Genomic DNA, 27320 nt, shown 5'->3' on the forward strand with positions numbered 1-27320 from the left:
ATTCCACTGCAAATGTGGCCAGAATGTCAGATGTATCCGATCGGTGAGAGATACCGTAGCTCAGTGACAGTGCACGAGGCAGATGTCTGGAGTTCGATCCCCAGTGTGTCTGAGACTCCTTTTTCTAACTCTTATTGCTTTCTCACTTCTGCCAGTGGCCTGATCTAAAGCTGCTATGTGATTCAGAGTCTACCGTAACAAGCTGGCACGTGTCTATAAGACGCCACCAGACTTCCATACTGTGAATGAATTTTAGTACAAGTGGGAAGAGACTACTCATTCTAAGTGAAATACTTATAAAATTGCATATTGTAGGAACAAACAATGGAAAATTCTGGATTAGTAGTCTTGTTGTGCCTGCCTGCAAATCAACCTATCATTTTCATTATATTGTCGGAACTTAAGACACACGAGTTCGGCAGTGAAATTAGGATAGCACCCGTGCACAATCAATCACTTGGTATGCTTTCACAGACAGTCATTTCCAATTGCAGGGCAAACCTCCCCCTCTCACCCCTGACTGGAACAACTTCACCATACCTTACAGTAGGACTTAATTACCTGGAAATGACTACATTCCATCCACAACAATCCTTCCCAGCCCTACTGCATCCATATGGCAGTCTTGTCACAGGCTTCATCTGAAAGTAAGTTATGTCATACACCTGTCTGACTACATAAATCTTCTGCAAAGTTTTACGCGGGTACAACTACTAGTCAGTTGTAAACCCAAACAAATGGTCACCTGTGAACTGATGCAGAGAGGGAAGTTGACAACCCTGCGGTAGAGCACACTGATCGGGATGATATGCTCGGCTTCAGGGCAATACACTATATTTATTAGGTAATATCTAATGAGATACTTTTTGTATGTGTGTATATATTAAAAGTAATTTCCAATGTAATTATTAAGGACTTATTATTAAAGCCTCAAGAAATACTTTGATTATTTTAGCTACAGTGTATTTCCTCTCTCATTACAAATCAATCATTATTACAATTTATCCTTCAAATGACTCAAAAATTTGACCAGTCACATTACAATATCATTTTCTTATTGCATTTTAAAAGTCTAAGAAAATCTATATTCAGGTGAAATTGATAATTACCAACAAATGTTCACTTGCAAACAAGAGACTTAACATTTTAAAATAAAAATATCAGACAATTTATTCTATGCAAAATAAAAATCAAAACAATTACAGCTGAGGCTTTACAATGATTCAGTGGCAAATAAGCTGCCACTGGCTGAGAAACAATTTTCTTATTTAAAAAAATCAGTATTGCACCACCAAGTGATAAAACATAGCACACTTAAACATCAGTAAATATTGTATAGGCTTTCTAAAAATATATCTACAGTACATATTTCGCATTAGCCATAGGTAGTGTTAAGTGCAGATAAAAAAGAATATCATTAAGATACTGAGGAAAAATTCACATTATTTATCCTCAGTCTGGGAAAGAAACCAAAGACAGTTGTACTGATATGCCAAATAAAAACAACTATTAATAAGTACTCTACAAAAACTAAGGAACAAACTGATTCCACGCTCGCAACACATATGAAAAGAATCGACGAATCGCACCGTAACTGTCGAATAATTCTCTTTTGTTCATTTTAGAAACTAACAAATGTGCATTACACTCCAGGTGTAGTCAAATACATGATACAGTGAAAAATCTCATTCTGACAATGTTGTTATGGCCTCTGGGTTCTCTCCCAATACAGGAGTCCTTTTTTCAACATCTACTTATTTAACTTCAAGCTCTTTCTTGCAGGTTTCGAAGCTTTTGGACTAGCACTGTCGTGCTTCTTCAAGGCGGTGCTATGGGACAGTGGTGAACGCTTCGGGCTGCTTGCAGCAGTCCAGTTTTGGCTCTTCCTGCCTATTGGAGTTTTCGAAGGTGTCTTTAGTCCTGTGCGTTTCTTGTCTTCCGAACCAAGTTGCTGCATTAATTTTGGTGAACGTTTTGGGCCACTTGTGGCAGTCCAGTTTTGGCTCTTCCTGCCTACTGGAGTTTTCAGTGGAGTCTTCAGTCCTGTACGTTTCTTGTCTTCTGAACCAAGTTTCTGCATTAAATTTGGTGAACGGTTTGGGCCGCTTGAGGCAGTCCAGTTTTGGCTCTTCCTGCCTATTGGAGTTTTCAGTGGAGTCTTCAGTCCTGTGCGTTTCTTGTCTTCCAAATTAGGTTTTGACAACGGTAAAGACTTCCGCCTAACTGGTGTTTTTAAGGGACTCCTGTCAACAGAGTTAAGTTTTTGTACTGGGCAGTGCACATTTGGTGTTGCTTTTGGAGAAATTCTCTTCCCATTACTTTTCAGTAAAACAGTTTTCTCAGGCCCTGATGCAACACTGCCGCGGACGTCCATCAACTTAGGTGTTTTTCTTTTCTCGATAGTGTGTGGATTATTTTTCATCTGCTTTGGGGTTTTTACTGCTTTAGGGGACACTTTTCTAACAGCACTATCTGCAACGGGAGTGGGCGTAACACCGTCCAAAATTTCTGGCGTCTCTGTGCTCCGTCTGTGTACCTTTGGTATTTCAGTATTTTCTGGGGATCCATCGATCTTATTCTCGGTGGAGAGTCTACTGTTTCTAATCTTTTTATTTGTGGAAGATTCGACCGACTTGGACAATCTCGGAGATGCGGCGTCAACTGCTTTCGGTGTGCCCAATTGTTTTGGTGATTCCTCAGATTGCACAGGTGACTGGCTCTCTCGGTTCTCCTTGCTGGCCAATTTATTCTGCTTGGACTTCCCCGGAGTAATAGTTACGTGAAACCCAGAGCTGATGTGCTTCGGAATAACACTGACTCTACCACTCTTTCTACTTTTGTGGTTAGATCTGGAACTTGCCTCTCCATTCTGTTTTTCTGGAGACCTGAGAGCTTCCCGAGTTGGTGATGTCAGTGGCTCACTCTTAACATGCTTGCCCCGCTTTACTTTGGGAGACTGCTCCAATGCCGGACTACTGCTCCGCCTCTTCAAGGTTTTCCTGATAACAAAAGATGGCACGTTGAATTCAATTTCGTCATCACTCTCATCCACTAGCAGCACTGGCTGGCTGTTCCTAGAGTCCTCTTCCACCTTCACACTTTCTTCGGATGCCTGTTTCTCTTGCTTTGTATTTTTTGCACCACCAATTTTTTTTCCTCTTGTAGACAGCTCTACTTGATCTTTTACCTGAAATCAGAAATGATATACATTTGATGGAAAAAAAGACAGTAATGACAAACTATGGAAGTAATTAACAACATATCCGTAAAATGACTCTTCCGACCGGGTGTAATCGATGAAAGAGCAGATATTTCTATTGGTGACTGATGGCAGTTTACTGAACAACATTACATGAGCATTTCCTTTATTTGCAGACTAATGATATTAGTAGCAGCAACAATGGAAGGAAAGACAGATTGCTACTTATGTAAAGGTGACATGTTAAGCTCCAGAGAGATACAATTAAAACACACTTACACATAAGCTTTAGGCCACACATTGTAAATGGTAAGCAGCTGTTGAAATGCTAGGGAAAAAAAAAAATCTCTCGTTTCCTTTCATTCCTTGTAATAAAGGCTAGTGTAAACGTTTACCAACTTTTTAATATCTGCAGTATCGTCCCATTCCTCCCTTTTAATTGGTAAATTATACAGTTTTGGCAGTAAAATCTTCAAAATGTACTTTTTTTTATATATATTCCCACATTTTGGGCATTTGAAAGTGCTTTGGGCAAATGCCCATTTATAAATGTCCTCCCCACGACTCGTATCACTACCTCTCGGGCCAGAATGCCACAATTGCACCTGTCTGCAACTTAATGTGTCATCTTTACACTAAGTACTAACCTGCCTTTTCCTTACTTTGTTGAGATTCCAACCTGAAGTTTCCGTTGTTTGCTATTAGATGTGGTACATTTTTAGGTTAGTTAATACCTGCAAGTTCATGTGCCAAGAGCAAGCCAGTGATGCTTATTTTCTCTGGTGCAGTACCCAAACGAATGTAAACAATGCTTGAGAAAGCATTATTTAAGGCAATGTGCTGCTGGCTTGGAGGGGACACACACATTTCCAACTACTATGTATGCCACAGCTGTGCACAGAGAAGTTACAACAGTGCCACAAATATGCCACTCGGATCTTGTTTTCCAGGGTAAAACATTCCATATCAGGGACAAATCAGACTTGGCAGCATTGCATGCACCACAAAGGGTGATTTTCAGACATGGAACACACAGGAAATGTGACAAATGGGAATACACACATTAAAAAAAAAAGGTTGACAGAGAAGGCAAAATGGCACAGAACGAATGGCTGAGGAGAAATGCAAAGCTGTAAAATACACGTGACTATGGGAAAAAATGCCACCTATAAAAAAATTACAGAAAGCTTTGTATAAAAGAGAAACAGTTATGTGAATGTCAAGACCCAAATGGCAAGCCAGTACCAATCTCAGAAGGGAAGGCTGAAAGGAATATATAGAGGGGCTATACTAAGGAAAGAAACTTGCTGTTGGTATTATGGGAAAAGAAGAGGAAATGGGGATGTGACACTACAAGATGCGAGTACACAGGACACCCGGAGCAGATGGCATTCCTACACAATTCGACAGGTCCCCTGGAGAGCCAGTTGTAACAAAATTACTCCACCCGATATGCGAGACAGGAGAAATACCCTTGGACCTCGAGAAGAGTGACGTAATTCAAATTCCGCAGAAGCAGGTGCTGTCGTGAGAATATTACCAAACCTTCGGTTTTAAAATTCACGGTTGCAAAATAATGACAAATTTTTCACATAATGAATGACTGGTAGAAGCCAACCTGGGGGATGTTCAATTTTGCCTGGAATAAAATTTCTGAAACTGTGGTCATCAGAACTAAAATACAGGATGTGAAAGTTATCTTCAACCTGTGCAGAAAGGGAGAGGTAGTTCACAGAAGGGAATGAGACTGTGTCACAGCCTACCCTCTATGTTGTCCAATCTGTACCTGTGCAAGCACTAAAGGAAACTGAGGAGAAATCTGTAAAGGCCACCACAGTTCGAGGAGGTGTAATAAGAACTTGAAGGTTTGCCGACGACATTCGGCCAGAGACAGCAAAAAGAGTGGATCAGAGACGAACACAAACAAAAGTGAAATGTGGGTAGTGGAACGAAGCCTAATTTAATCGGGTTTTAGAGTAGGAAATGCGACACCAAAAAAGCCGTGGCGTTTCGGTGGCGCGCCAGCGTATTTGCGAGTACCTCGCCTTCGTGCTCTCATCTTTGCTCGTGGCGTGTACCGAGTCTCGGCTGCCTTATTTCTGCCGGAGGAGTTAACTGGAGGCTCTCGCCGGGACGTGACAGTCGGCGTTCGATATTACCCGAGGCCAGAGTGTGCTCACAGTGGAGCGGGAACCGACCACGTGTACAGGACAGCTCGGTGGAGAGCACTTCCTGTCGCCTGTGACGAGGCTCGTTGCTGCCAGTTCCGGACACGGCTGCCTACGGTCATCCGCTGCCTTACTGCCGCCTGCTGTACCCGACGTGAGCCGTATCGGACGCCTGGCGAAAAGTTAAGTGAGATTGTACTTACGGCAAATGCGTAAAGGTGTTGACGGTTGCTACCTCAACAGACATTACGGGTAGTTCGAGTAACTAGTAAAGAGGTACCGGTCCGAATGGAGAGAAAAGTAATTTGGGGCACAACTCTGCCAAAGCAAAGGATCGTCGAGAGGAGATAAACTGTGCCATCGAGGAAATTTCAGTTTGGTAATGGAGGAAATGTGGGGGAGTGAACACTGCACAGGGATATCGAGGCTCGAATACGGTAAGTAAGTTGTCTCAGAGGAAAGACCAGTAATAACAATGGCCACAATTGCACAACAGCACATCAGACCGAGTGCTGTACCTGGAGCATATAATCCACACTGTACCTCAAGAGTATGATCCACTCCAGCATCCCTCAGGCGATTCAGAGTCTTTGCCAGCTGCCTCCGCCTCCTCCCCTGCTGTGCCAGTTCCTTCGCAGGATTCAGAATCGCATTTTTTCGTTTTATTTCTATTCGTCGATTTCTTGCGAGTGGACAATTTTGAGGCCCACAAGATTGTTGGTTCCAAAATGCTGCAGGATACTGCTTGTCCATGTAACTTGCTGTAAAGTAACATATTTCAGTTATCAGAACATTTTCTTTAATTTTTAAGATGACGTGGAAAACAGTAAGGATTAGACAAGTAGGATTAAAGTTAACTAGACTCGAGAGCCGAGCAGAAGTGCAGAGTCAGATGTCTCGTACAATCCTCTAGTAAGAAATACATGGTACAAAAGTAAGTTAATTGCTCAAAATGATTTGCTCACGATTTCAAGATGCAAGGGCTCGAATACTCCATCTCCTTTCCTTCCACTATGTTTAGGTTTTGAGTTTGCTGCAAAAAATGACATCACTGCATGCCAAATGGGGGTGTTAATATTTACTAAGCATTCTGACTACCTGCACATAACCTTCGACACTTCCGTTCGCATCAGACACTACGAAAATTCGAGTCCATCCGCGCGCACCGTAAGATTCTCGTCTGACCGAGCAGTATCACTTACAAACCTCGTGTTTCAAATTTACACCCTACACTGTATGTGATATCTTTACAATACTGACAGATTCAACCAAATGCACAAATCTGAACAGAAAAGGAATAATACGGATTTGCGTGGATATAAATTTTAGTAGCTTCCGAGGAAAAGGTTTTTCCATACTCTGTCCTGCACACAAAATAGCACTTTTCTGGTAAACCAATCCGTGTTCTGTTACTTCAGCTAACTATCGACATTCACACATTTCAAACTCAGTGAAGCTTGTAGTAACACTGTATTTTCTCTTACTATTTCTAGTGTTAACTTTGATATGCTCATAAGTTATCTCTTGGGCATCAGTGATAAACATTCATCCAATTTGGCTTTAAGGGTCATAACACACAAAAATACAGCATTTCTACCTTCTTGCTATAAAACTATAACATCCCTTAATCCCAAAATGACCTCTGGATATATTCTATGGCAACAGAAAAAGCTAAATATGGATCACATATTGTACAAAAGTTGACACTAAGTGAGGTGGCAGACTATAACAATCGTAAATGGGAAATGCCTTTATGGGACTGACGGATAAATACACAGAGCACCCTGCAGGATAAGACCCTGACAGTTGACAGATGCTGGCAGTCCAGAACGGTACGGAGTTTGGACCAAACCTGCAATGAGGAGATATCAGACCCCAGGGAGGAAACAGTGCCTCCAGCATTCCTTTTTACTCTATTTAACAAGGTAGCAAATCGTAGCAAGGACAAGCTTAAAATCAATACGATTGGTCTGCGAAGGGTGTCAAATCGTTACAGCGCGTGTCAGCAGTCCTGGATAGTGACTGCTATGTCCTCTGTCCACCACGAGGGGCACCTGTAGATGGGGGATAAGCAGAGGCACGAGGATTAGTGTCTGAGGCTTTTGCGTGACCACATTAGTGCAATCTGAGAGAGAGAGAGGTGTTGAAGAGCACAGCAGACATATCCAAAGGCCAACTGGTTTTGCAGAATGTCAGACGTGGGGGCCTGTCTGCCTCGCAGGCAGGGAAACTGTAGTTACCAGAAAGTGGTCACTGTCAATGACAATGTAGTGAAGCCATGAGAGCATGGGAAGAGAGAGAGAGAGAGAGAGAGAGAGAGAGAGAGAGAGAGAGAGAGAGAGAGACAGAGAGAGAGAGAGAGAGAGAGAGAGAGAGAGAGAGATCGATAGCAGAAAAGGTGCCACGAGTGGCACTGAAGTTGGTAGGGGAACTGTTATCGAGGGAGATAAATCGAAGTCTGTAGTAAGTCGGTCTATTAGGAGACCCCTACCCATCGAAGTGGCACTCCCGTACAGAGTGTGGTGTGCATTAAAGTTTCCGAGGAGGAGGTGCGGGAGTTGCTGGATTGAGGTTGGCAGTTCGACATAAGGAAGCGGCCTACCTGGAGGGAGGCAGACATTGCAAATGGTGATTGCTGGGGTCATTCGCACTCACACACCACTGTTGCTTCAGGGCTGGTACGAAGGGGGATCCAGTCACCAGTGATATCAATGCAAACCAGATTGCTATCTAGGGGCCAGCACGGTTCCGTCAGAACAGATAATCACAAATTGTTGGAGAGAGGTCATCACGGAAGTGCATTTCTTAAAGAGCAAGACAGAGTAAGAGGAAAGAAGTTGCCGTGTTTCCAGTAGGTGACCGTACGGGAGGGAGGTGGGGGAGGGTGGGGACGGTTGGGTAGAGGATGTGGGAACAGTGCGTTTGCAGAGGTTCATTCTGGCAAACAGACGGTTGATGATCCGCAGATAAAACGCTGTGCAGTGATTGCAGAACAGCTGGTATATGACATTGCTGCTTTCACAGATGTGATGAGATAGGATCAGCCCGTAATGGACTGGTGTAAGCACCCACACGGTATTCTTATTCAGCAAGCTTATTGGTTACACATTCGGCAACACTGATATTTTCACATGTTGGTGCGTTGTAACCAGAAAGCCTGTTATATTATTCACACTGTTCGAGAGGAAAAGGCAGTTTTAATTTTTCACGGCTCCAATATAGTATGTAAAGTGTAATTGTATACCAATGCAACAGTTGGCGGTTATGTGAGCCACATATATTGCGCAATACAGCAGCAGTGGATTTAATTTAACATAACCCAGACATTATGTAATAAAGCCAAATTCTGACAACACAATTATTTAATACAAACCTTTGAGAAGTCTGTTGTATAACAAGTAATTGTTCATGGTCTCAGCAACAACCTTGGCTACTTCAGCGTACTGAAATTCGATGAATGCATATCCTCTACTTCTGCCAGTCTGTTAAGACAAATAGAAGAAATTAATACAACAACAGGAAATCACAAATGGAAGATTATGACAAAAATAGGAGACCATCTCTTAACATTATGAGGTAGCCTGGGCTTAAACACAAAACCTAGGATAACTGATGTTTAGTTTTCTAACTTGTATCCTTGAAGTGTGAGCCTGTTTTATCCAACACTTAATTTGGTCTGTCTTCAGCACTATTTTAAAAGCTAAGGGGGAAGTTCTGAAAATAGTACAACATTTTTACATCCTCTGAAGCAGGCAGCATATAAAGTGGACCTACTCTCTCTGCTTGCCTCCCCCATATCTGCCTCTTCTCATCCATGCAACTGGTAGGTCTATCTCATTCTGTGGTCTGACTATACTGCCTCTCCTTACTAACATTTCTCAAAATCTCTCCCTCCTCCCTTAAGAAGAAAGTCATAGCTCAGGAAGAAAAGCTTTTTTTCCACTTTAACATGTACACCGACAGCAGTTTTCTTAATTGTAGTTCCTCGACCCATCATTCTGACAGAATTTCAGCACACAGGTGGAACTAATCAAATGAATCAAAATGCAAATCAGCATGGGATAAATATCCATAACAGGAAATGGTGCTGGCCTCTTTTCAGTTGGTTATGGGATATAACTGCACAATGCCTGGATACTCTACTACAAAAATGAAAATACAGTGTCTCACATAAATTTTCAAAGAGAAGATGTGCAGGCGTACGTGAGGAGGAAGGACGTGGTGAACAACGCCTGTACTATAGCAAATTAGCTCTACACTGGTGAAATGAACCATCTGATTGTGAAAATACAGCAGCCCGAAAGAAAGTGTGCTGGAGTAATCTGTATGACATTAACATGTACCTGGTGCAAGAAATGGAATGTGGGACAGTTTGTCAAATGTTGTGCTGTTTATCACACCAAATAGTTTCTTATTTGAGCTCATGTTTAATTCATTTCATTTAGTACAAAAACTTTTAATTTTTCCCATTAGAAATTATATTTTGCTCACAACAGTACCTAGTGTTACATACATGATACGTTAAGCCCCCCAGCGGCATTCATGTAAGTTATTTGAAGAAGGTAAAAGTAATAAATGTAAAACAATTAACAAATAACTTAATTTGGTCCAAAATTAACTTAACTGTAATGAAGAACATATCAGCAGACAACTTATCTGCTGCATTCAAATCTAGGTATATGCTGCATAATCCTTGCTGTAAGTGAACCATTCTTCCATATATGATGGAATCTGCTCACAATAAGAGCTGCAAGCATAAGCTCACTGATAATGTTGCCATTCAGCACCCAGAAAGTCAAACAGCATACGATGAAACAGTGACACAAACATGTGATCTATTCTAGAATATGGCTCAAGTGTGTGGGACCCATACAAAACAAGACTAACAGGGGATATACAATGTATACAAAGGGCAGCATGAATGGTCACAGGTTTGTTTGATCTGTAGGAGAGTGCCACAGAGATACTGAAGGAACTGAACTGGAAGACTCTTGAAGAGAGATGTAAACCATCCCAAGAAAGCCTACGACCAAAGGTTCAAGAACTGGCTTAAAATGATGACTCTAGGAATATACTACAATCCCCTAATTATCATTCACATAGGGATCATTAGAATAATTACGGCATGCACAGAGGCATTCAAACACTCATTCTTCCCACACTCCATACATGAATGCAACAAGAAGAAACCCTAACTGGTAAAATAGGATGTGTCCTCTGCCGAGTATAGTTGTAGAGGATTTGTTTTCGGTTTTCTAGAAGAGCTGATTTCATTTTGAACTAAATATTTCGACAACTGACAGTCGTCTTCATGTACTCCTAAGATATAAACACACAGACAAGAAGTACTTGGAAGACCTGTATAAGATTATGTCAGTGACACTGAAAGGCACACCACATAAAAAATAAAACATATCATCTCCCTCATGTCTTATAGCAAATAGCACTCTGTGCATGTTGTATGTAAAAAAACTTTACTTACAGATTAACACCCGTGTTTTCTCTATGGGCGTACTTGGGCCCACAAAAGACAGTATCTTTTCCATTTGCCCTCTAGCAATGACATCGTGGAAATAATAACCACTTCACAAAGAAGAAATATTACTTTTTGTTGCACGTCATGCCCAGAAGATACCTGCATCAAGGAAAGAAAAAAGATCCTCGTATATAAACTTACCTTTCTACTACGTGCTAACTTTACTCTGGTAACACGTCCAAACTGACTAAAATATTGGCGCATTTCATCTTCATAAAAGCCATCTGGTATGTGGCTGAGGTACACAACGCCCCTCCCAGAGGTTGCATTTCCAGATTCTTTCTGTGTGTTTGTTTTGTCGGTCTGAGATGTAGTCGGCTAAAACATTAATATAAAAATGAACTAGGGGTAAGCAGTTAGACTAAAAAAATTGTTGCACAAGCAGTAATCACGCTTACCTGCAGTCGTATAAAAGCCCCGGCATTTTTCTTCTTTATATTCCTCACAGCTTTCACAACTGGTGACTGTGATTCGGCTTCGGGCAAAACTGCAATGGAGGTGCCAACGTCTACTAACTTAATAGTATTTCCAGGGACAATCATATTGCTACTAACTAACGTTTCTCTCAAGAAACAAAAGCACAAAACTTCCTATTCGTCTACCTACGCGACGCTACCAAAGATACGAATACTTAGATTTCAAATTACGGCCAAAGATTTTTATTAGTTGGGGGTCAAATTGAAAGCAAGGACATCAGTACTATGCTGACAAGATATCAAAATTATATTGTGGTTGGGTTTGTATATTGCTGTATTTAATTTAAAAACTGTGAAATAAGAATCAAAAGAACATTAAAAATGCTTGGGCACATGTGCAGATTCAGATCTTTTTAAATAATCTTGATATCCTGTTTCTTATAAAAGGGGAAGTATGACAAAACTAATATTCTGTCTAAGTAGATAAGTAATTTTTGTAAGAATAAAGGTAGGGTCTAAGTCTGACTATTGAGATACAAGGTCTTTGGGAGATTCTGACATGGACGTATACCTCCATGGAAACTGACGATGCTCAACTTTCATGTGCTTTCAGCTCTATTGAATTCAGCTACAAAGATACAGCACAGTGCGGCATTGGGGGAAATCTATAATCTCTGGAGTGTTTATAATCAGTGCTGGGAAGCGGAAAGTATTGTTTACTTAATGTTTTGAAGTCGCAAGAAGAAGACAGTAGTACAGAATTACATTATAATATGAAACTGGTTAGAGCAATTGGGGATAGGGCCTTATGAAACCATACATGTGTATAATTTGAGCAAAATGGCAGATCAACCATTAGATATCGACCAGGATCTAGCAAAACGGCTGCTAGTGGAAGGAGCAATTATTATAATTCGTGATCTTCCTCCAGGGACCGAATTCGGTATCGATTTAAAATCATGGAATACTGGAAATAAATTTTTGGGTGTGAAGATGATTCCTCCTGGAGTACATTACGTTCATTACAGGTAAGTGTAGATGAAATTCACGTTGGAACCAGTTCCCGAAGATTAGTCGCATATTTCCAGTAATGCATCATATTGTGTGGAATTAAGAATTGTTACAAATATTAGCTAATTTACACAGGCAAGGTAACTTATATAAGTTAGCATTAATGTAAGTCACGTACTGCTTTCAGTTTCTGCCCATGTAACTTGAGTAACTACCGTTTGATGATTGAGGGGATGTATGCAAACACTTGAATGAAGATTACTTTCTTTAACTCATATTAAAGAAAAAAGTAAGTTATCCTACATATTACCGTCTCTAGTTTCACCATAATAATGCAAAGAAATAAGTACTATGCAGTGGCAGTCACTATTATTCTACGATTAATGTGCGATAGTGGACGCACCCCCCTCCCCCTCCGCCACCTGCCACCTCTCCTCTCGAGATCATTGCTGCCGAAACAGACTGATCTGTAGCGAATTTTTGAACCATGAAGTACCGTATGACTTATTAGGTATCTCACAAATATTCCATGTACGAAATGCAGTAATGTCCCTCTCAACAAATGCCTCAAGGCCAGGCTTTTTAGCATCACCGGTACGATCAAGCGCAACAGTAAGCCAGCCTGCACCACCAAATACTTTTGTACTTTTAATACTGAAGTCAAAACGGGCCCAAACAAATGTAACAGGGCCGTGCAGTAACTCTTCTTGAGCAGTGCTACCAACACCAGAATCACCAGCATTAAAGTCAATTGTATTCACACTCTTGTACACTGGCAAACTAGAATGTCGAAAGCACCTCCTGTAGCATTGAACGGCTCCAGAGATGCCCCGCTACAGGAGGAGGTTTTGATGTTCTAGTTTGCCAATGTACAAGAGTGCCCGTTTTGTCTTCAGTATTAAAAGCACAGAAGTATTTGGTGGTGCAGGCTGGCTTACTTTTTGTTTTCCCAAATGATGAAATTTCCTTGGGCTGGTGGTGCCGCAGATTTTTCAACCGCACTACCACCCCCAAGGAAATTTCATTATTCGGTAAACAAAAAAGTGAAAGCTAATGTAAAATGTATCTTAAAATGAACTAGCCACTTGAATATGGACCTATAATGTTCCAAAACGGTAATGGCACTATTTAATTAAATAATTAGCATTGTAAAAAGTGGCTGGTCGCTGTTATCTTCTATGTAAGATTCAGTCTATATTTTGTACACAGCCAGAGGCTCGGAATGTCAGTTTTTGACAAAATAACATAGGTCTAGATGAATTTATGTTGAAATGTGTATAATTTTGTTTAGCTCCTCCATTAATCCTACCTTCACAACTAATATTCCCAAATATAAATAATAATAAACTGCACCGGTGACATTTGTCAAGGACAGCACACTGTGTTTCAGAAATCTGTTTCCTTTACCAAATACTATTATTTGCCAAAAAGTTTACCTAATGAAACTTAATGGCAGTTTAAAATTGTGTGACAGTCTGAGACTCGAACTTGAGAACTTTGCCTTTACTGGGAAAACTGCTCTACCAAAGTGTGGAAGCCAGGAGATGTGGTTCCGGCGTAAGTGAAGCTACGAGGATGGGTTGCCAGTCATATTTGCATAGCTCTGTCTGCAGAGCACTTGCCCGCAAAAGGCAAAGATCCATTGTTTGAAGCTCAGTCAGGTACAAAGTTTTAATCTGCGAGGGAATTTCATATCGGTACACAGTCTGCTGCAGACTGAAAGGTTCACTCTGGAAACATCCCCCTGGCCACGGCTAAGCGATATCTCCACAGTATCCTTTCGTCCAGTAGTGCTGCTCCTGCGTGTTTTTCCAGGAGAACTTCTGTGAAGTTCTTAAGATACAGCAAGAGGTGCTGGTGAAGGTAACGCTGTGAGGAGGGATCAAGAGCTGTGTTTGGGTAGCTCTGTCAACAGAGCACTTGCCTGCAAAAGACAAAGGTCCCGAGTTCGAGTCTTGTTCCAGGACACAGCTTTAATCTGTCAGTAAGTTTCATGTGGTAAACTATTTGGCAAATAGTTGTACTTTGGTAAATGGAATAGATTTCTGAAATGCATTGCACTATGCATGAAAAATGTAACTGGTATACAGTTTTATGATTTAAATCATTAAAGACAGCGTTGCAGGATGTTTAAAAACATCAGTTACAATAAGTTACATTAAAATAATCAAGAAACTGTTGAATAATGTTTTTTGTGAGCTCGTACAAACTTACACGTATTTGCTTTGTAATTCTATAATCAGCGGTTGTTTGTGTATTTCATCTTGTAATATGTTTATCTTCAAATATATTACTTTGTTACTATCACGATACGAACCATTTTAGTGGGCATAGTGAGGACTATTCAGGATTTTCTTCTTCCAACTTTTAATTTTCCAGTACGGTAGGCCAGAGCTAGTGTATAATGGACCAAGATGGCATGCTGAAGTCGAGTTCAGAATCCTGGAGTTCTCGGCTGGTTGGATATGAGCTGGAGAGAGAAAAATAAGGCAAAGTTTCTCTGCTGGCATCTGGGAAGGGTGAACCGACACAAACCCCAAAATAGTGTCAGTCTCCTGCACTGTGCCTTCTGGCACTTTCCAGTCCCCAGTGGTATTCAATGTCTTTATCTCATTGTGGACAATCCTCAGTCCCATTGCTTTTGACTACCTCGCTCGGTTTGTCGGTCCCCTGTGTGCATTTTTTGTATTCCATTTTAGGCACTAGGGCAGAAACGATATCCGGGCTCGCCAGATTTGGGACTCTTCCCGGCTGCCGAGGCAATACCTTGACATCGTGCAGACATTTCGTAGGGACGAATGCCCTGTGTGGACAAACATTGTCCTGTTTAAAAAAGGCCCCACAATACTGCTTCACGAGAGGTAACACCTTAGTTCACAGGATGTTCGTGATGTACCATTTGTGCTATCGGCACTCCCTCGGTCACAAATAGAAGTCGAATCCCAGTGACCCCCCACAGCATTGTGGCAGGAGTATCACTGTCGTGCCTCTCTGAAACACAGGAAGACTGAGACCTCTCCCCAGGTCACTGCCGTACTCACCGGCAGCAGTCCTCTGGGGTAATGCAGAATCCCGACTGCTCGGTGCACCCAGTGTGACACCACCGACTAGCAGCAATCTGTGGTTCCCGGTCACGAAGCGCCTCCAAATGCAGTCATTTGTGTTGTAGAGTTAAGAGCAGCCTACACGTGAAATAATAATTCCGTAGTCCGGCTGCATCTAGTCTCCGACCAGTGGTTTGGGATGACAAAGAATTTTGCAGGGAATCGATTACTCATTCTCGGTGGCAAGTGGCAAGGGTTTTTGGTGTGCCGGGTGGACGACGTGGTGATCCTCTGTTGTCGCCATTGGACCATTTTCAAATCCCTATGCGACACACATCTGTATACTAAACTATTCGACCAGCCATCCAGATGGAGACGTACAGTGAGCACCTTTCAAAATCTGTCAGGTGGTGATAATGCTGTCTCACTAGAGTATGTGGCTGTGCCCTCGACAGTCAGCACTCGACATCTGACACTGTTCGTGTGCGTTGCGTAAGCCTACTGGGCGTGGAAACAACACTAAATGCAAACGATGTTAATGCACTCTAATGGCCATTCTACCTGTTACAGGGAATTGCATGTGTACTCATTTACATGCCCACCGATAATGCATATGTGTATGAAGTTACGTTGACAACTGACCTATACCTTCTTTGTGTGTAATCCCCCATCCCAACTATGTGTGTGTGTGTAAGTGAGAGAGAGAGAGAGAGAGAGAGAGAGAGAGAGAGAGAGAGAGAGAGAGAGAGAGAGAGGGGGAGAGAGAGAGAGAGAGAGAGACTAAATATCTATAGGAGTAATAGAGATCACCCACTGAAAAGCAGAAGTATTGAGTTATTCAGTTAGTGACCAGTCTCTAGCAAATAAGATGGGAACTGAAATTGAGGGCACAAAGAAAAAGCTGAAATCCTTAACTCTGCTTTCAAATGTTCCTTTCCACAGGAAAACCCAGGAGAATTGCCTCAATTTAATCCTTGTACCACTGAAAAGAAAGGTGGAATCAGTATTAGTTGAGAAACAGCTGAAATTGTTGAACATCAGCAAAGCTCCAGCACCCGATGGAGTCCCTATCGGCTTCTACCCTGAATTCCCAACTAAGTTAGCTCCTCTTCTAACTATAATCCATCACAGATCCCTCAAACAGAAAACCGTGCCCAGTTCTTGGAAAAAGCACAGGTCACACCCATCTGCAGGAAGGGTAGTAGAAGTGATCGACAAAACTACCAGCCAGTGTCTTTGACATATATTTGTTGTAGAATCTTATGGCACATTCTGAGCTCTAACATAATAACGTATTTCAAACACAATGACCTCTTCCATGACAACTGGCACAGATTACGAAGGCAACGATCATGTGAAACTTATTTCACACTTTTCTCACACGACATACGGAAAGTTTTGAATCGTGGCAATCATGTATGTCCAGTATTTCTCGATTTCTGAAAAGTGGTTGATTCGGTACCACACCTATGCTTATTGTTGAAAGGACTATCGTATGGGATATGAAGTAAAATTTGTGACTGGACTCGGGAGTTTTTGGTAGGGAGGACACAGCATGTTATATTGGATGGAGAGTCATTGTCAGTTATAGAAGTAACTTCAGGTGTTCCCCAGGGAATTATGTTGGTATCCCTGCTATTCATGCTGTGTATTAATGACCTTGTACACAATGTTAATAGCAACCTCAGACTGTTTGCAGCTGTCTATAATGAAGTACTATCTGAAACAGGCTGCAAAAATATTCAGTCAGATCTTGATAGGATTTCAAAGTTGTGCAAAGATTGGCAGCTTGCTTTAAATGTTCAGAAACGTACAACTGTGCACTTCATAATATGAAAAATTGTAATACCTGATGACTACAATATCAGTGAGTCAGTGTTGGAATTGGCCAACTCGTACAAATGTCTGGGTGTAAAACTTTGCGGGGCTATGAAATGGAATAATCACATAGGCACAATTGTATGTAAAGAAAGGCAGCAGGAGTAATCCACTAAATTACAGGCCCATATATTTAATGCCGTTATGCAGCAGGATTTTGTAGCATATAGTGTGTTCAAACATTATGAATTACCTTGAAGAAAACAGTCTATTGACACACAGTCAACACAGATTTAGAAAACATCATTATTGTGAAACGCAACTAGTTCTATACACACATGAAGAGTTGAGTGCTATTGCCAAGGGTTTTCAAATTGATTCTGTATTTTTAGATTTCCATAAGGCTTTTTACATGGCGCTAGCCAAGTGGCTTGTAGTGAAAACGCACACTTATGGAATATCGTTTCAGTTATGTGACTGGATTCGTGATTTCCTGTCAGAGAGGTCACAGAGTGTAGTAATTGATGGAAAGTCGTAGAGTAAAACAGAAGTGATTTCTGGCATTCCCCAAGGTAGTGTTATAGGTCCTCTGCTGTTCCTTATCTATAAAAATGATTTAGGTGACAATCTAAGCAGACGTCATAGGTTTTTATTTTGCAGATGATGCTGTAATTTATCATCTAGTAAAGTCATCAGAAAAGCAAAACAAATTGTAAAATGATTTAGAAAAGATATCTGAATTGTGCAAAAATTGGCAATTGCCCCTAAGTAACGAAGAATGTGAGGTCATCCACGTGAGAGCTAAAAGGAATCCGTCAAACTTCGGTTACACAATAAAGCTGTCAAATCGGAAGGCTGCGAATTCAACCAAATGCCTAGGAATTAAAATTACAAACAACTTAAATTGGAAAGAACATACAGAAAATGTTGTGGGGAAGGCAAACCGAAGACTGTGTTTCATTGGCAGAACATTTAGAATATGTAACAAATCTACTAGAGAGACTGCCTACTCTATGCTCACTCATACTGCTTTGCTGTGTGGGATCCTTGCCAGATAGGATTAACAGAGTACATCAAGAAAGTTCAAAGAAGAGCAGCACATCTTGTATTATCGTGAAATAGGGGAGAGAGTGTCACTGACACGATCCAGGATTTGGGGTAGACGTGATTAAAACAAAGCTGTTTTTCATTGCGGTACGATCTTCTCACAAAATTTCAATCGCCAACTTTCTCCTCCAAATGCAAAAATATTTTGTTGACGCTGACCCGCATAGGGAGAAACAATCGTCATAATAAAATAAGAGATTGCGTGATGTTCGAGATTGGAATAATGGAGAATTATTGTGAAGGTGGTTCGATGAACCCTCTGCTGCGATTTGTGAAGTACCGCTGTAGATACAGCAGTTGGTAGGCTTCGGTTAATTAGTAGAATACTGGGGAAGTGCAGTCGGTCTACAAAGGAGATTGCTTACAAATCACTTGTGGGATCCATACCAAACAGGACTAGCAGGGGATATTGAATGACTGTATACAGAGAAGGATGGCGTGAATGGTCACAAGTTTGTTTGACCTGTGGGAAAGTGTCACAGAGATACTGAAGAAACTGAACTGGCAGATAACAAAATTTTAAGAACTGTTTTAATATGATGGCTGAAGGAATATACTACATCCCCCAAGGTATAGCTCACATAGGCATCATGAGAACAAGATTAGAATAATTACATCATGCACGGAGGCATTCAAACAGTCATTCTTTCCGTGCTCCATATGTGAGTGGCTTAGGAAGGAATCCTGATAACTGGCAAGTGGGATGTACCCTCTGCTGTGCTCTTCATAGTGGTTTGCAGAGTGTGGATGTAGATGTCTGCGCCCCCCTATACAATAGTGCTAGCTGGATACGCTATGTCAGAGTTACTGTCTGGCAGGTGGACTGGGGTGAGTGGAGGAGGGGGGGGGGGCAAGACAAGGGGTTGGCATGTTTCCTTTCTGTTGCAACACTAACGCTGCGTGGAGTGTAATGTAAATAATTTCTGGCTTTAGTATTATATTTATGAATGTTACTGTTGTTTCCGAAGTCTACATCTATATCTGTACTCAGCAAACGACCATGAGGTGCATGGCAGAGAGTGCATCCCATTGTACCAGTTATTACTGTTTCTTCCCATTCCATTCACACTTGGAGCACAAGAAGAATGATTGTTTGATTGCCTCTGTGCATGCAATAATTATTCTAATCTTATACTCACGATCCCTATGGAGCGGTATGCAGGGAGTTGTAGTGTATCCCTAGAGTAATCATTTAAAGCCTCTTCTTGAAACTTTGTTAACAGACTTTCCCAGAATAGTTGATGTCTGTCTTCAAGAGCCGTCCAGTTCAGTTCCTTCAGCACCTCTGTGCCACTCTCCCACGGATTAAACCAACCTGTGACCATTCCTGCTGCCCTTCTCCGTATACATTCAATATCTCCTGGTGGGCCTGTTTGATATGGGTCCCACACACTTGAGCAATAATCTAGAACCGATTGCACAAGTGATTTGTAAGCAATCTCCTTTGTAGATTGATTGCAGTTCTCCAGTGTTCTACCAATAAACCGAAGTCTACCACCTGCTTTACCCGTGACTGAATCTACGTGATCATTCCATTTCATATCCCTACAGAGTGCTACATCCAGATATTTGTATGAGTTGGCTAATACCAACAGTGATTAGTTGATATTATAGTCTTAGGATACTATATTTGGAAGCGTGTATTCGTCATCGCCATACTGGTGTATCACCCGTTGTGATGGTATGGGGTGCCATTGGTTACACGTTTTGGTCACCTCTTGTTCGCATTGACGGCACTTTGAACAGTGGACATTACATTTCAGATGTGTTACGGCCCGTGGTTCTACTCTTCATTCGATCCCTTCGAAACCCTACATTTCAGCAGGATAATGCACGACCGCATGTTGCAGGTCCTGTACGGGCTTTTCTGGATACAGAAAATGTTCGACTGCTGCCCTGGCCAGCACATTCTCCAGATCTCTTACCAATTGAAAACGTCTGGTCAATGGTGGCCGAGCAACTGGCTCGTCACAATAGGCCAGTCACTACTCTTGATGAACTGTGGTATCGTGTTAAAGCTGCAAGGGCAGCTGTACCTCTACACGCCATCCCAGCGCTGTTTGACGCAATGCCCAGGCGTATCGAGGCTGTTATTAGACCAGAGATGGTTGTTCTGGGTACTGATTTCTCAGGATCTATGCACCCAAATTGCGTGAAAATGTAATCACATGTCAGTTCTAGTATAATATATTTGTCTAATGAATACCCGTTTATCACCTGCATTTCTTCTTGGTACAGCAGTTTTAATGGCCAGTAGTGAATGTAAATAACTAGACCGTATCTTTTTGTGCAAATAGCCTCTGGACCTGTGAATCCTCTGTACCACGTACAGACAGTAAAGGGTAAACAGTGCCGACACGACGATTGTGCCAAACTGGAGAGAGTTGTACCAATCTAAAGATGACACACAGCAGTCAAATGTTGCAGCGTGGAGGTCCGAGCAAAGCAAAGCCGAGCCTCGGCCCACACGCCAGGCACGCAGTGGCCGCCCTGCTGTACACGTGTTTCAAAAATATTGCAATTAAGTAAAGAATATAAAACTAGGCAAAAACTACTCTTCGGTTATGAGGTGTTACAAGAAAAATGGCAACAACTGGTAGAAACCAACCTCTCACAAGATAAGTCACAACACTGTTTGAACATCGACGAGCAGTTCAGTCTGGATTTGTGACCTCCACGTAGTGCTGCGTGCCTCATATTGCCTGCGCAGGAAATTGTCCTCGGTAGCGCGTGTAGTGCCGCATCTTTTGCCATTGTCACAGCAAATGAGCCTCAAAGTTGTTCTTCCAGCTCCACTGACACGAATCAGTTTTCTTCTGCAGCGGAGAGTCCAGTCGACAGTAGGATCACGACGAGCGAGTGTGACCGTGCCGTGTCCGTGAAGGTTTGAAAGATTTCCTCGGAGCACATTTTACAAAAAGCTCGTATCTAATACCTGAGCTCGTTCGTACTCGCACAGCTGGAATTCCTGTACACTGCTAACATCAGCTGTTCTCCTGCCCCTGCTGTTACTTCTTGGGAGACTGAGGGTTTAGCAAATTCGAGAACTCGCACTTTGAGGTGTGGCCGTTGCTCCGTAAGATGTAGTAATTTCCCTTTTCTTTGGCCAAAAAAATAGAATGTCGAGACAGTTAAAAAGGGCAATTGCAGGATCGAAACTGATAGAATTACTGGTGTACCACACTCCTCCCGGTTTGTGGACGTGCAAGTTGTTGTACAGGATGCAAGTGTTACAACCTTGAGGTTGCATTGAACTGGGACGTTCTTAAAGTTCTCTCTTTTAAGTCTGGTGGTCCCCTTAATTCCTTCTACTAATGCCTCATGACAGTTTACCGATTCATCACCAATTACTCCACTGCTTATTGACATAAGCGCATTACATTTTGGAAAAGGTGGACATTTTAACAGCCAATTATTCAGTTTGCCACTGTCTGCTGCATTTCTATCTCTGTGCGAAGTTCTTAAATCCACATGCTGCTCACTCATTCCTGATGGTGTATCACAGAATTCTTCAGTTTTTTGATCAAACACCCCATAGGATGCCATCCGTGATGTCCACTGAGTGAGCAGAGAATCTGAAAACCAAAGTCTGTAAGTCACCCATTTTTCATTGTCTTCATTAAAGTTTGTTCTGTTGTCGTATCAGACCGTATACCATGCCAAAAATAATCACTTTGTCTGATGGTGAAGTAGCCTTCAGTTGTAAATTTGTCGAATTCAGCGGCATCTGTTCGGTCTTCCATTGTGAGCGTCTCTTGTAAGTAAAGGTGAGTACTTTTAGTGTACAGGAAATGACTGGCAGCGTGGAAAGTATAGTAGCATTTTCTTAATGGTGTTTAAATGCAGATTCCAGTTCTTCGTACGCTATGCCTCAATGAACTGTTTTGTGTAACCGTGTGATAATATTTAACCTGTAATGTAGCTGTTTCTCCTTTGCCTCAATGCTGTAAATCACATTTTCGAACTCGGTTATCGTATTTATGTAATCTTCGTTTGAATGACATTTGAATACTGATGGTCTGTAATGGGGAAGCAACAGTTTCTAAGTTATTTTCATTTCATCTCCTTTGAACTCAGTCTTCTGAAAGATTTAACGTGACAATACCGTATGAAACAGTGCATGCATTGTTACTGCTCGAAGTGTACGCATGCCGACTCTAAACTTTATCCAAACTGTTTTCAGCAAATGTTGTGGACAGTAAGTCTCCGATGCCACTTCCTGCCATTATTAAATCGATGCACTGTAAGGAGGACATTACAAGGTGTAACTCACCCAATTGTACAATGTCATGTTCTAAATCAGTGCCTTCACTTCTTACAATATCCATCGAAAGTGACGAAGCGCCAGCATGTTTTATGCTTTTTTCAGTGCTGTTAGAAGAGATTTATATGTTGTCATACAAAGATGGAACATAATTTAAGAACGAGAGGCACGTTGTTCATGAATGATCCGACTGTTGGTGATTTGTGGCTTTTTCCACGAATCTATTCCATTCTGGCACGTTAGTGAATTTTTTCCACTCATACCTTCAAGCCCTCATGGTCGTCGAAATTGAGATGCCTTATGATAATACTGTGTAACCCGACATCATTTGCTTTTTGATAGGTGATCAGCTTAGGTACACCAACCGTAGACAAAAATTCAGAAGTTGAACGTCGTCTTTCCCAATCAATGTACTTGTCAGATTCCATAGCTGGCAGGGAGTGTGTAGCATTACATGAGTATGTCCAATATAGTCGGATCCACTTTGCGTCACGTGAGTGTAGGGGAGTCGAAACAAGTAGTGACCCACGACGTCATATCAACTTGAGATTTTTTATACATGTAATTCATTTCTAAATTTTATTGATTATTTGCAGAGTGAAAAATTTAATTATGTACAACATTTAATAGGTAATGAATTTTAATGAGATATAAATATGTTTAGATATTATTGCATTATGCGTGATATGTTTTCTCTTTGTAAGAACAAAAACTTCCGAGTTGCTCGAGTGCGCGATCAAGTAGTTGTTGAGTGCGGATCTTCTGTAACTTTCATGAATGGTCATAGAATTGTTAATTTATAACCCGGAGTAGATTTAAAAATTATTCTAGAGAACCACGGCCCGACTTTGATGCAAACAAATCGCCTGCGAATTCTCGAAATATCAGTGCGGAGTTTAAGATAAGCGGCTGGATATCGGGCGTTATCGTCGTGTGTATAATTCAGTAACATTAACTGCAATTTATGGACATTAGCTTGATAATAACTATCAAAGACTTGTATGAGTGGCATAGTAATCGTCTTGAAGCTTATAGCAAGCGAGAAGCGATTTACTGTCGGGATACGACAAATATTAATCATTGTGGAAGTCAGCTTGTAAATACGTTGCTTAGCAACTAATAAACGGACAGTGATAGAATTACTGAAATGATCTTTTAAGTATCAATGACCACTACACACACATTAAAAACTAATTACTCTAACTGTGAGTGACTTCTGGATTGGATGAGCTTTTTTTAAATTTCAGCTAATTGGTATTAATAAACTTCTTTCGAGGTTGAAACTTCATCAGTGGTGTCGCACTTATTCGGTTTAGGGGTCTAGTGCAGCAGGGGATACAACCCGTCGGCTTTGGACAATGACGTCACAAGTCGCCAGAGAGCAGTTTACCATTTTCGCTTTTGCTGTTATGTTTCAGTTTCGTTTTTTTACTGATTGCTTAATAAAGTGGATCTGTTTATTCTATCTCGTGAGATTTTTTTTTTAAAAAGCCAAAAAACACTTATCAGCCACGGAAGGGAGCTACAACACTAAGAAGAATCGCTTCTCGATTGGCCACTTGTGACGTCATTGTCCAAAGCCGACGGGTTGTATCCCCTGCTACACTAGTCCCGTTTAGTATGCTACTATTTATAGGTTTAAAAGAAAAGAGAGCACATACCTGTTTTTCTTTTGAGAAATGTTCGTACTTCAGTCGTCACTCTTCTCAAACCAGAGGCACGAGTGACGCTCCCTCACAGCACTACGATATCGTGAACCACCACACACGTCCCCTTTCTCACTACATTTCTGCATTGAAAACCCAGAGATATAGCTGCGGTACGAAGAAGGAAGAAAGAAGAGGAAAGATCAGTGAAATAAACAGAGCAAAGAGAGAAGGGAGACCACAAGTGACTGGCACAATTTCTCTCATGGAATGGAAAATATTCAACCTGTCAGTTGTGCAGATATTAAAATGGTGTTATTGAAGATGAATTGGATGAATTCTTCACTTGTAATGTTAGGATGCTCAGATCGTACAGTTGAGGACATCTCAAATAGGAAAGCTTCCATATAGAGAGCTGCGAATTCAGTTGCACAAAGGATGTAGAATATAAGTCTTGATCCAAATCTTTTGTACATGAATGTGCTGAGCCCAATCAATAGTAAATATAGAAAGGAGGGTGGCATTACTGCAAAAAATCACTGCATGTGACAAAGCAACACCCTTTTTTCCCTTTGTCTAGAGTTCCTTCTTTTGTTTTTCAAAACCAACAATTAAAAGAAATGGAGCAATGATTCAGTGATCTCTGGTTGATTTGACAGCTAACAATAAATCATCAGGCGGGGAGCACTGCGATGTACGAATACCGTAGACAAGTGTAAGGATATCCGCGTGATGTTCACTTGCAGCAGCACGTATAATTCTGAGATGCTCTTCTCGTGAATCTGATAGCTTGCTGTAATAGAAACTGTAAGACAGTATCTCATAACCTGTACTTTTGAAACACATTACTGTGCTGCTCTTATGTCTGTCAAGTCATTATTTCTTTTCCATACTTCCAGAAGAGTTTGTTTTTTGTGGTCTCTACATCTACCTCCCAGCCATTTTGTTTGCTCCTTCAACTCCTGCAAACTAAACTGCCACTCTTCTGATTGTTTGATGTAGGAAGAAATCATTTCCATTGCTTCATCTGTCTGTGTGGATACAGGACCACCTAGTTTTTCTCCACTTCTGACTGGTCAGTAAAAATCTCTCTTACAAAACCTACGATATTGAGCATCTTAGGCACAAAGGTCTTCATCACGTATATGTACAGTACTGCGAGCCCAGTCATCACCTCGCCTTTCAACTACCCCAATAACATTATTTCTTATTTCAAGTTTTATCACTTTATGAACAATATTTCATTTCGCATTGGTAAGTCTGCTAAGTTTCTCTCAATTAGCATCAATTTCCTCGCCCCAAAAAAGGCAGTGTTTATTAAAATAAAATACTTTCTCGTACGATCGGAGATCTGACACTGACGCTGCAGGGCCGTTCGGCAGAGACGATCTAATAAGTTTTGGGTTATTGTACTTCTTCCGACAAGCACTGTATACTTCAGCTTCAGCCAGACCAGTTAATAACTTACGATGTGCTGCGATTTCTCTATCCTTACCGGACTGTAGTAGCATTTCCAGTCCTTTCTGTTTCAATTTAACCGCATTACGATCTGCGAAATTGTCGTTGCACATAAAACACACCTCCACACAATCTGGAGCACTCATTTTAAATGCACTGACCTCACAACGTAATTAAACTCAAACAAAGAAATGAGACTTTTGCTCCATACAAATAATTTTGGACGCATCCCTCACACAACGCAGGAAGGCTGCTAGGCACGGCTAACACGGAAACAATAACAAAGGAACAGAAGGGATGCCAGCCTCGGGTGTTTACGACACGGCAGTCGAGAGAGATCTACAGATACCTCTACACTCGAAGGTGGGACAGATTTATATCTTCCTGTTGGAAATTCTGCATAACTGTGATTTACAAAAAACAACAAAATGGAATTACTTTGGTTTTCAAGTGTGTAAATGCTTAATAGTGCCTAAAACTGGTAAAACTAGATGCTTTTGTAACACAAAATTGCAAGCTCTACAACTTTGATACCTGGATATTTTGCATTTGGAGTATCCGTTTTTGAGTTACAGGCATTGGAGCCAACTTTTTAGCTTGGTTGGCAAAAATAACTGAACTTCAACAACTGATTGCAGCTGAATGGCTGCACCGATTTTGACATTTAAGTAGGTTTGCAAAAACAGACATTATGTCTGATTGGGATAACAGCAATCAGTGGTTTTATAATGTTACTTATAATCAGTCTTGATTGCAAAATCTTTTATTCATATGACCGGTTTCAGTTCATTCAGAACCATCTTCAGATCTGATATTTCAGTTACAGGAGTAACCCGTCCAAATCCAGCAAATTTCACATGCTGCGTGTGAAATTTGCTGGATTTGGACGGGTTACTCCTGTAACTGAAATATCAGATCTGAAGATGGTTCTGAATGAACCGAAACCGGTCATATGAAAAAAAAATTGCAATCAAGACTGATTATAAGTAACATTTAAGTAGGTTACAATTGGTAATGGTAACATTTCCAGTAGAATGGATAGTTTACGAGTAATAGACAAAAATATGAAAAAAATGACAAAATTCCCCACACCCCTCCCGCACCCCCACCACCACCACCACCACCACAAAAAGTTGTTTTGAAGGTTGAAAACTTTGATTCTACATACTCTTCAAGATAATCCATACATACTACACAAGAAGAGAATAAAACCTTTACCTCATTTTTTAAAGCAAAGGGCCTTCTTTGTGACGCCATTACTGGGCTGTAGAGAAAGCTTCTGACAGTGGTGACTGGAATAATCTTTTCAAATTCTGAAGGTGGCAATGGTAAAATACAGGGAGAAAAAGGCTATTTACAATTCGTACACAAACCAGATGGCAGTTGCAAGAGCCGAGAGGTGTAAAATGGAAGCAGTGACTGAGAAGGGACTGAGGGGAGGAGTAAAACTCCACAAAATCAGTACATATTACTGTCACGGCATGAGGAGAGTGGAGTCATGTCACCCGTGCCACTGCGGCATATGTGACGACTGTTAATGGCACCAAAATTAGTGTCCAATCACTAGGAAAGAGACACGAACTAAAATTGACTGTAGCAAAGCAATAGCTGAAATGGTCAACTCCGTTTTCTAATGTTCCTGTACGAAAGAAA

The 27320-nt window shown here is 41.2% G+C and overlaps 2 protein-coding genes across 3 annotated transcripts in view; one reads left to right on the forward strand and one right to left on the reverse strand.

Moving 5' to 3' along the window:
- Positions 1-946: 946 nt before the first annotated feature.
- LOC124718853 (neurofilament heavy polypeptide-like) lies at positions 947-11537 on the reverse strand. Its single transcript, XM_047244478.1, has 5 exons — positions 11302-11537; positions 11045-11221; positions 8741-8849; positions 5911-6128; positions 947-3187 (listed from the first exon to the last, which is right to left on the reverse strand). The coding sequence occupies exons 1-5, from the start codon at positions 11443-11445 to the stop codon at positions 1751-1753; spliced, it is 2085 nt and encodes a 694-aa protein (XP_047100434.1). The 5' UTR covers positions 11446-11537; the 3' UTR covers positions 947-1750.
- Positions 11538-11581: 44 nt separating this feature from the next.
- The window catches only part of LOC124718855 (protein AAR2 homolog), a 115069-nt gene continuing 99330 nt past the window's right edge, over positions 11582-27320 (forward strand). Inside the window, exon 1 of one of the 2 annotated variants that reach the window (XM_047244480.1) lies at positions 11582-11639. In XM_047244480.1, coding sequence (XP_047100436.1) covers positions 11605-11639 — 35 coding nt within the window. In that variant the 5' untranslated portion in view covers positions 11582-11604. Of the gene's footprint in view, positions 11640-11879; positions 12348-27320 lie in introns of those variants that run through there. The other variant, XM_047244479.1, reaches the window with a different exon arrangement.

This window comes from Schistocerca piceifrons, chromosome 10, assembly GCF_021461385.2.
Source record: "Schistocerca piceifrons isolate TAMUIC-IGC-003096 chromosome 10, iqSchPice1.1, whole genome shotgun sequence".
In the NCBI taxonomy this organism is placed as follows: domain Eukaryota; kingdom Metazoa; phylum Arthropoda; class Insecta; order Orthoptera; family Acrididae; genus Schistocerca; species Schistocerca piceifrons.